At 36.8% G+C, this 11,553-nt stretch overlaps 1 protein-coding gene across 2 annotated transcripts in view; it reads right to left on the minus strand.

Annotated features, from left to right (window-relative positions):
* prkci (protein kinase C, iota) overlaps positions 1 to 2,856 on the minus strand; it is a 37,437-nt gene extending 34,581 nt beyond the window's left edge. Inside the window, exons 1-2 of one of the 2 annotated variants that reach the window (XM_048162649.1) lie at positions 2,651 to 2,856; positions 2,391 to 2,525 (exon numbers count right to left, since the gene is read on the minus strand). In XM_048162649.1, coding sequence (XP_048018606.1) covers positions 2,391 to 2,470 — 80 coding nt within the window. In that variant the 5' untranslated portion in view covers positions 2,471 to 2,525; positions 2,651 to 2,856. Of the gene's footprint in view, positions 1 to 2,390 lie in introns of both variants that reach the window. The other variant, XM_048162648.1, reaches the window with a different exon arrangement.
* Between the last annotated feature and the right edge of the window lie 8,697 nt (positions 2,857 to 11,553).

Here is an 11,553-nt window from a genome sequence, read left to right on the forward strand (position 1 = left end):
GAAACACACAGAGTACCACCCCAAAGTCCCTAGTTCCTGGGGAAAGTTCCTGTGGTGGAAACCCGGCTTAATTGTCCTTTAAACGATAAGGAAGCAACGGTGAGAAGTAAGATACACACGTGATTATGTTTGTTTGTATTACACTTCACCAAATCCACACTACAAAACAATGTAAACCCAGTAAATCTTGAGATTATTACTTATGACATTAGATCAAAATATGCTTATGAGAACATTTGTATAAAACTAAATTAATCTACTACTATCTATTTTCTAATTTCACCAAACATTTTCATTTAATTTCATGAACATTTTTATTAAACATGGACCTTTATTTTCATTAAAAATGCTTATTTCCGCAATCGTAGGCTCGTTTGTATGCCAGTACAGATGTACCTGCTCGGCCAGAATTGCCTCGAAGTCACGCATCTTCGGAAGTGTAGTCGCACTCAAAGTTACAAAAAATGCCGTGCACACCCAAAATGGGGTCTCACGCACTCAACGCGCACAACTGCCCACACACGATGACGTCATTTTTGACACGTGCACCTTCGCGCTCGTGCAAACGTGGCGAGTATATACCAGGCTTTAGTCACAATAGTCAGTATTATTGCGTGTTGGGGTGTGAGAGTTTACTTATTTGATCATTTATTTATTCACTTGATAAAATAAATGAAATTTTTATTATCATTGGAAATGAGAATGTTGTTCTATCATTTTGGAAGCAAAGATGGAGTTGAAGAAAAATGTCATGTCACTAACCTTTTAAACAACAACTGTAAAAGAATGATGCATCTCTTTTAAACAAGCATTCTTGACAATTTGTAAATCTTGATCACCCTGCGATTCAATTTTGATGTGGGATGAAGTTGTGATGTTGTAATGAAGTGTGTCGCTTTGAATTTGATCATACTAACCTGATAATAATAATAATAATAAAGACATTTATCATCTTAATATCATCAAAGGCATCAGTGATACACAATACTATCATCTATCGCCACAACCCTACTGTGGGATGATAGGTTTCTTTGAAGATTTTTGCATCACTGAGGCCAATTCATAGAGACTAATGACGGAGGACCTGTCAGTCCCCTACAACGATGAAGATAATAATAACTATTATCAACAAATTCAGCTGGAACAGAAACTGATTGAATCATCCTGACAGCTGCACACACACAATAGCTCTCTTGGGGAGTGTAAGTAGGAATCAGTCTCCAACAGGTCTGGCAAAAGATACTTGCTGTACGAGTTTTTCAAGTGCATGACAAGCGTAAAGCGTCATCATGAATGGAACAGAGCTCTGATTGAAACCACTGTGACATCACTGTGCTTATTTATTCACATTAAAAGTAATATATAGCAACCCAAGAATTGTTTCCCTAAACAGTAAGAGGAATAAACACATTTACAGGTTGTTTAACTTCCCATTTTGCTAACAATTCACTAATGTTCTCATTTAGAAAGATTCACACCTCCACGCATACTGTTTCTTGATAAAAAAGTGTCTTGCAAAATTTAAATTAATATAGTGTTTTATATGAACGAGTAGGCAGGATAATTTTTACATACTTTTGAAGCAAAAAATCTAGTTTACAACCTCCAATACACAGAAGTCTTGTGAACACATATATAACATTAGTTTTGTGGCCTTATTTCTGTGAATTAAGTTTTTTGTTTTTCCAATAACCACGCATAAACGTTATTCCTTCAAAAATACAAACATGTACACACATGTTCCTCACATATTATGGTAGCCTAGTTCATGCTGAATACAGTGTAATGGCACTTTTGTCATTAATATGTTTATAAACAATAAAAATGTCAGGGCATGTCAAACTTATCCAGGACCCTAAAAATCCTCAGACCACAGAGGGTTAAATAAATAACATCATGATCTACATTTTGTGTTCATGACAAATGAATACACTGTTTGAATATCATTTAATTTTATTACAGGTATCTGTGACTTGCTTTCCCTTATATCCTACCATCATATAAAACCACCTATATGTGACACATCTCAAATGTTTTAATAGATATACCCAGCTCCATGACAGACACAGCTCTCAGATGAAAACAACACATCACAAGCCATTAACTGACAAACAACACACAAACATATAATCACTTTGTTTTTGTATACTATTATGTGAACGACTACAACAGCTGTAGATAAAGAAATGACTAAACAGCTGTTTTATTGCAGTTGGTGTCACTTGACAACTTCATCAAGAGTTTTGTTTGGGCTTAGCTAATACTGCCAGTTAGCAGGCTAATTATTTAGTTGTGTATATCCCGAAACTGTTCTATTAAGAGGTCAAAATAAGAGTATAAGTGTATCGAAGCATCTAAAAATACAGCTCAGAGTCTCACAGACTACTTACCCTCTGTAGTAAGCTTTTACCCGGACCTGGTGCGGGTTTTCTCCGGGGTGGGACATGGTGCTGTCCCGCAGCGTAGGCATTATGAACTCTCCGGCTAGCGAGCTAACTTAGCTAACGAGGCTAGCCCGCTGTCGACTGGCGAGAAAAACAACAACAACCTGAGTTAGAAAACTGGACTTATTACTTGGACTAAATTAGTGTTGACCCCAGTGGTCCAATCGGCCTGTCTGAAATATAACTAACGTTAGTAAAGTTCTGACCAAAATAATCTGACTACTAGAACTTCTGTGTCTGACGGGAAACACTCCCTTCTCTCGCGCAGGCCTCGAGACGGAATGATCCAAACAGCGGAATGTGGAGGGGGAGATGAGGGGGATTTCCAACACACACATTACACATTATTAGCAACTGTTAGTATCAGAAAAGTGTTTGTCTTGATTGTTTAGAGAAGGTGCAAATATTGAATATCTGCGATATGATTAATGTTGGAGTATTGTGGAAATATGTTCTAATGGGATCTTATTGGTTGGATGGGAGCGTCCGGTAGCATTCCGATTATACCACACACAATTCGAAGAGGGTGGAGATTGAGAAGATTCGATTCGTGAAGATTCTGATTCCTTTTAAAGATAGAAATATTTGGCAAATAGGAAATGCGATTTTTATTTAAAATTTCAATAAAATGGATATAACAAATCAGAAAATTATTTAAAATGACTACATACTTTTTAGATGCGGGATAAATTAAGTCCTTATATATAGTATTTGCACATTATTAACATTAGACCTAACAGTTATTGGTTCATTTCAAGTCAGAAGAAAGTAATGTCAGAAATCAGAATAATTCACCAATGCCCAGGCTTAAAGGATTAGTTCACTTTCAAATTAAAATTTCCTGATAATTTGCTCACCCCCATGTCATCCAAGATGTTCATGTCTTTCTTTCTTCAGTGGAAAATAAATTAAGGTTTTTGATGAAAACATTCCAGGATTATTCTCCTTATAGTGGACTTCAATGGAGCCCAAATGGTCAAAATTACAGTTTACAGCGATCCCAGACGAGGAATAAGGGTCTTATCTAGAGAAACCATCGCTCATTTTCTTAAAAAAAAAAAAATAAAAAAAAAAAAAATATATATATATATATATATATATATATATATATATATATATATATATATATATATACACAGTACAGTCCAAAAGTTTGGAACCACTAAGATTTTTAATGTTTTTAAAAGAAGTTTTGTCTGCTCACCAAGGTTACATTTATTTAATTAAAAATACAGTAAAAAACAGTAATATTGTGAAATATTATTACAATTTAAAATAACTGTGTACTATTTAAATATATTTGACAAAGTAATTTATTCCTGTGATGCAAAGCTGAATTTTCAGCATTGTTACTCCAGTCTTCAGTGTCACATGATCCTTCAGAAATCATTCTAATATGCTGATTTGCTGCTCAGTAAACATTTATGATTATTTTCAATGTTGAAAACATTGTGTACTTTTTTTTTCAGGATTCCTTGATGAATAGAAAGTTCAAAAGAACAGCATTTATCTGAAATACAAAGCTTCTGTAGCATTATACACTACCGTTCAAAAGTTTGGGGTCGGTAAGAATTTTTATTTTTATTTTTTTGAAAAGAAATTAAAGAAATGAATACTTTTATTCAGCAAGGATGCATTAAATCAATCAAAAGTGGCAGTAAAGACATTTATAATGTTACAAAAGATTAGATTTCAGATAAACACTGTTCTTTTGAACTTTCTATTCATCAAATAATCCTGAAAAAAAATATTGTACACAAATATTTTGTACAATTGTACACATTAAATGTTTCTTGAGCAGCAGATCAGCATATTAGAATGATTTCTGAAGGATCATGTGACACTGAAGACTGGAGTAATGATGCTGAAAATTCAGCTTTGCATCACAGGAATAAATTACTTTGTGAAATATATTCAAATAGAAAACAGTTATTTTAAATTGTAATAATATTTCACAATATTACTATTTTTTACTGTATTTTTAATTAAATAAATGTAGCCTTGGTGAGCAGACGAAACTTCTTTTAAAAACATTAAAAATCTTAGTGATTCCAAACTTTTGGACTGTACTGTATATATATATATATATATATATATATATATATATATATACGTTTTAACCATAAATGCTCATCTTGAACTAGCTCTCTTCTTCTTCTTCTCTATTTGAATTCCAGCAGTGTAGACACTGCTAAGTGTATTACTGCCCTAGTTCAAGCTAGTTCAAGATGAGCATTTATGGTTAAAACGTATATAATTTTAAAAACATTTTTAGAAAATGAGCGATGGTTTCTCTAGATAAGAACGTTATTCCTCGTCTGGGATCGTTTAAAGCCCTTTGAAGCTGCACTGAAACTGTAATTTTGACCTTCAACCGTTTGGATGCCATTGAAGTCCACTATAAGGAGAAAAATCCTGGAATGTTTTTATCAAAAAACTTCATTTCTTTTCGACTGAAGAAAGAAAGACATGAACATCTTGGATGACATGGGGGTGAGTAAATTATCAGGAAATTTTAATTTGAAAGTGAACTAATCCTTTAAAGCCCTGGGTATACTTCATTTTTTTACGCGTACGCTAGTATACGCGCGCAGCCTTGGAAAGTATACTTCATTTGACTCACATACACAGGCGTTCGACACGGCAGTTTTGAGCAATCTCTCGCCAACCCATGTAAACATCTTTGTATTCTTTCATGCTAGAGTTGTACAAATGGGGGTACTTTCTAACCTCTTCACACAATCTCGCGTCTATGTAGGCCTCCATTGTCGCTGTAGCTTGCATGTGTTCCGGTCTGTTCTGTTTATGCAATCTTTCTTTGACTACCTTGTGAATTGACACCCCCAGGGCACATTTGCCACCTTGTGGATAAACTAATTATTGCAAAAAAATCAAATGCGCATATGCGACCAGTGTTGCCATGTCTGTGGTTTTCCCGAAGAATTGGGCTACTTTTACACTGTTGCCGTGGGTTGTTTTTCATGTCCGCGGGTTGAATGGACCCAAAATAACGTGATATTTATTCCCTGGAATGCGAATTTTACTAGGGGAGCCCCGCCAAAAATGTGAATTTAACACCCGGGACATGATTATTAACGTGGGACCCCCCTGAAATGCAATTGGGCGGGTTTTGTTGTGAAAACCTGGCAACCCTGCGTGCGACCTGCACGTAAAAAGTATAGTTATAGTAGCCTAATAATATATATTTACATAGTAAATGTATAGCATACACATATGCAATTTCAGACATAGCATGCAAACAATGACAGACACCTTGGTCCACGCATCATTTTTCTTATTTATGCCGGAGCTTGCCGCCGACTCACACTCACGACGTGAATTTTGTCATCAGAAGAGTACGCGCATACTGTACACACACCACCAGATTTTCGCACATGCGCATTTATTTATTTTTTGCAGTAGTTACTTTATCCACAAGGTGGCAACCGTGCCTGGGGGCGTCAATTCACAAAGTAGTCAAAGAAAAACTGCATTTAACAGAACAGAATGCATGCTGCAAGCTACAGGGACAATGGAAACTCTAACAAACTCTAGCATGAAAGAATACAAAGATGTTTACATGTGTTGTAACTCGTGGCGAGAGATTGCTCAAAACTGCGCATGCGTCGAACGCCTGTGTACACATACGAGTCAAATGAACTATACTTTGCAAGGCTGTGCATTCGCCAGTGAGCTTACACTAGCGTACACGTAAAAAAAAAAAATATATATTGTCTCAAGATACACACCAGTAATGTTTTTTTCCTAAGGTATATTATAAAAGCTACTTAAATATCCTAATTGAACTAAGGCCTACTCCTGGCTTAATCTAAGAATTTCAAGAATTTCAGAACTTCAACTCCGACTGATTCACTAAAAGAACCTGCTGACAGTGTCATTTGTTCAGAATTTCAGATTACACCGCCTGTCGCGTGGTATGTTTTTGATTCACTATAGGCACCAGCTCATAAGAGTCATTCATTCGGGAATAGATTCTTGTGTGCTTATACTTCATGGTGTAGCCTAATACGCCTTCTAGTGGCAAAACCATTTCCATTACAGTGCCAAAAGGCTTCATACCCTGTACTGGTGTCGATTACCGGAGATTCCCTCTAGATGCAGGAGTTTGTTTGCTGTAAATAGTCTATTCACTGAAATATGTCATTATAATCTGAGAGCTTTTAAAAAACATTTAAATACGACTGTTTATGCCTTTTCATAATTTTTGAAATATTATGCAGATTGGAACTGACGTGCAGATGAAACGAATGCACCTCCCAATGAACTTTACTGTGCCGTTTCACTAATTAAACAAAGTTTAAAACATGTAAACTCACCATTAAACAAATATGCATGATGCAATCAGAGTTATTTGGGTATGAAAACCATAGATTTTTTTCCCTTTAATCTCTTAAAAGGTGAGGAGGCTGAATCCAGCTTCTTATTCGCAGCTTCTTATTGACGCTATCCGGTCCACCTTAAAAAACGCGACGCTTCCGCGTTTGTAGCTTCTTATTCACGCTCAGTTTAGGGACAGTGCGGTTTTTCTGTTTTCTGCTTTTTGTGTCTATTTTCAGAATTAAAGGAAAATAAACTATTTTGAAATGCAAATAGCACTGATATATCAGCGAAAATATGCTGCAAAAATATAAAGGCACTTAAAATATAATTATAGTATTCTTTGTTTATTGAACGTGTCATCAGCTCAACTTGAAGGACCGTGTGGTTTTTCTCTTATTTACGCTTTTTATGCTATATTGTCTATTTTTAGAAAAAAATAATAAACTATTCTGAAATGTAAATAACACCGAAATATCTGTGAAAATTACTGTACAATTACAAAGGTATATAAAAACAATTACATCATTCTTTTTGCACGTCATCATTTGAATGCATTAATGAATCAATTGAATAAAAAATTTATTCATGCAAATATTACAGATTTCAATATCACAGGTAACAGAGACTATCAGCTCCAGCTCCAGCTCCAGTTGGATCCAGCCTTTTAAAGACTTCAGATGAAGGACTCCAGAACATCAAACATGATGATTTACAAAATGACATGTTATCATGTTTGATGCAATACTTTTGCTTAAAAGAAGTAATTAATATCTTAATAAAAGAAGAATATCTTAATATCTTGTACGTTCTGATATCATCTCATAAAAGAAGACTATTGTGTAATTAAATTACCTTTCAGTGTGCGTTAAAACTTGCACTGGGGCATTATTCCCAATGTACTTGAATGTCACCATGCACATTTTCAGACATTTTTATGTAGCATTATTAAGTTATGGACCCATGAATTTGATAAATGTGACAATACAGTAACAGGAGAAATTGCACTTTTGGCCCAATTGGAGGCGCTATATCTCAGCTGCCTTTAAGGGTGCGTTCAAAGTTGCACTTGGGCCTTATTCCAAGCCTTATTCCAAGTACACTTGACTGTCTCCATGCACATTTTCAGACATTTTTACTGTAGCATTTTTAAGTTATGGACATGAATTTGACAAATGTGACAATACAGTAACAGGAGAAATTGCACTTTTGGCCCAATTGGAGGCGCTATATCTCAGCTGCCTTTAAGGGTGCGTTCAAAAGTTGCACTGGGGCCTTATTCGAAGTGCACTTGACTGTCACCATGCACATTTTCAGACATTTTTACTGTAGCATTTTAAAGTTATGGACCCATGAATTTGACAAATGTGACAAATACATTTACAGGAGAAATTGCACTTTTGGCCCAATTGGAGGCGCTATATCTCAGCTGTCTTTAAGGGTGCGTTAAAAGTTGCTCTGGGGCCTTATTCCAAGTGCACTTGACTGTCTCCATGCACATTTTCAGACATTTTTACTGTAGCATTTTAAAGTTATGAACCCATGAATTTGACAAATGTGACAAAAGTTTCATGAGAAATTGCACTTTTGGCCCAATTGGAGGCGCTATATCTCAGCTGCTTTAAGGGTGAGTTCAAAGTTGCACTGGGGCCTTATTCCAAGTACACTTGACTGTCATCATGCACATTTTCAGACATTTTTACTGTAGCATTATTAAGTTATGAACCCATGAATTTGACAAATGTGACAATACATTTACAGGAGAAATTGCACTTTTGGCCCAGTTGGAGGCGCTATATCTCAGCTGTCTTTAAGGGTGCGTTCAAAGTTGCACTGGGGCCTTATTCCAAGTACACTTGACTGTCTCCATGCACATTTTCAGACATTTTTACTGTAGCATTTTTAAGTTATGGACCCATGAATTTGACAAATGTGACAATACAGTAACAGGAGAAATTGCACTTTTGGCCCAATTGGAGGCGCTATATCTCAGCTGTCTTTAAGGGTGCGTTAAAAGTTGCTCTGGGGCCTTATTCCAAGTACACTTGACTGTCACCATGCACATTTTCAGACATTTTTACTGTAGCATTTTAAAGTTATGGACCCATGAATTTGACAAATGTGACAAAAGTTTCATGAGAAATTGCACTTTTGGCTCAATTGGAGGCGCTATATCTCAGTTGTCTTTATGGGTGCGTTCAAAGTTGCACTGGGGCCTTATTCCAAGTGCACTTGACTGTCACCATGCAAATTGTCAGACGTTTTTACTGTAGCATTATTAAGTTATGGACCCATGAATTTGACAAATGTGACAATAGTAACAGGAGAAATTGCACTATTAGCCCAATTGGAGAAGCTATATCTCAGCTGCCTTTCAGGGTGTGTTCAAATTTGAACTGGAACCCTATTCCCAAATAACTTGTCTGTCAAGTCAAGTCACCTTTATTTATATAGCGCTTTTTACCATGCAGATTGTGTCAAAGCAGCTTTACATTGATAACTGGTACATAATTTCGCTGCACAGCAGCTCTTAAAGAATAGTGTCAATGCAGGCAGATCAGAAGCACTGTTGAATAAATGTCAGGAATAATATTGAATATCAAATGTCAAGTGTCCCCAACTAAGCAAGCCAAAGGCGACAGCGGCAAGGAACCCAAACTCCATCAGGTGACATCAGGTTGAAAACGAGTGGCAAATAGGTGTTAAAATGGAGAAAAAAAACCTTGGGAGAAACCAGGCTTAGTCGGGGGGCCAGTTCTCCTCTGGTGAACAGTGCTTTGTTACAATTCAGGTTGCTATCATAAGTCTGATAGGATCACAACAATCAAAGTATTTATTTAAGTTCCATCCAGTTGAGGATCGTATTCATCATGCCAGTATGGACGGTCTGTTGAGGAACTGTGCTACTGGCTGTCCTGTCGATGAGGCCTTCACAATGGATGATCTAGTCGACTCGATCTCTGCTGATACTTCAGGGCTGCGTTGTGGTCGTGTCATGGCACCGGTCCTTGGTCTCAGCTGGATACGGCCCGGATCCGGTTGACTACGGTAAACCTCTGGATAAACAGAAAGACTAATATTAGCGTAGATGCCATTCTTTTTCAGATGTAACGGGTACATCTGGTGTTATAGGAAGTGTTCCCGGTCCTGGCTGACCTAAATTATGCAGCCTAATAATCCTTTAACGGATTTGAAAATATAAATTGATAATGTGTTGTTTCTCATGAAACTTTTGTCACATTTGTCAAATACATGAGTTCATAACTTAATAATGCTACAGTAAAAATGTCTGAAAATGTGCATGGAGACAGTCAAGTGTACTTGGAATAAGGCCCCAGTGCAACTTTTAACGCACCAATAAAGACAGCTGAGATATAGCGCCTCCAACTGGGCCAAAAGTGCAATTTGTCCTGTTACTGTATTGTCACATTTGTCAAATTCATGGGTCCATAACTTTAAAATGCTACAGTAAAAATGTCTGAAAATGTGCATGGAGACAGTCAAGTGTACTTGGAATAAGGCCCCAGTGCAACTTTGAACGCACCCTTAAAGGCAGCTGAGATATAGGGCCTCCAATTGGGCCAAAAGTGCAATTTCTCCTGTAAATGTATTGTCACATTTGTCAAATTCATGGGTCCATAACTTTAAAATGCTATAGTAAAAATGTCTGAAAATGTGCATAGTGACAGTCAAGTGTACTTGGAATAAGGCCCAAGTGCAACTTTGAACGCACCCTTAAAGGCAGCTGAGATATAGCGCCTCCAACTGGGCCAAAAGTGCAATTTCTCCTGTAAATGTATTGTCACATTTATCAAATTCATGGGTCCATAACTTTGAAATGCTACAGTAAAAATGTCTGAAAATTTGCATGGTGACAGTCAAGTGTACTTGGAATAAGGCCCAAGTGCAACTTTGAACGCACCCTTAAAGGCAGCTGAGATATAGCGGCCTCCAACTGGGCCAAAAGTGCAATTTCTCCTATAAATGTATTGTCACATTTATCAAATTCATGGGTCCATAACTTAATAATGCTACAGTAAAAATGTCTGAAAATGTGCATGGTGACAGTCAAGTGTACTTGGAATAAGGCCCAAGTGCAACTTTGAACGCACCCTTAAAGGCAGCTGAGATATAGCGCCTCCAACTGGGCCAAAAGTGCAATTTCTCCTATAAATGTATTGTCACATTTATCAAATTCATGGGTCCATAACTTTAATAATGCTACAGTAAAAATGTCTGAAAATGTGCATGGTGACAGTCAAGTGTACTTGGAATAAGGCCCAAGTGCAACTTTGAACGCACCCTTAAAGGCAGCTGAGATATAGCGCCTCCAACTGGGCCAAAAGTGCAATTTCTCATGAAACTTTTGTCACATTTGTCAAATTCATGGGTCCATAACTTTAAAATGCTACAGTAAAAATGTCTGAAAATGTGCATGGTGACAGTCAAGTGTACTTGGAATAAGGCCCAAGTGCAACTTTGAACGCACCCTTAAAGGCAGCTGAGATATAGCGCCTCCAACTGGGCCAAAAGTGCAATTTCTCCTATAAATGTATTGTCACATTTATCAAATTCATGGGTCCATAACTTAATAATGCTACAGTAAAAATGTCTGAAAATGTGCATGGTGACAGTCAAGTGTACTTGGAATAAGGCCCAAGTGCAACTTTGAACGCACCCTTAAAGGCAGCTGAGATATAGCGCCTCCAACTGGGCCAAAAGTGCAATTTCTCCTATAAATGTATTGTCACATTTATCAAATTCATGGGTC

This window comes from Megalobrama amblycephala, linkage group LG17, assembly GCF_018812025.1.
Source record: "Megalobrama amblycephala isolate DHTTF-2021 linkage group LG17, ASM1881202v1, whole genome shotgun sequence".
Classification (NCBI taxonomy): Eukaryota; Metazoa; Chordata; class Actinopteri; order Cypriniformes; family Xenocyprididae; genus Megalobrama; species Megalobrama amblycephala.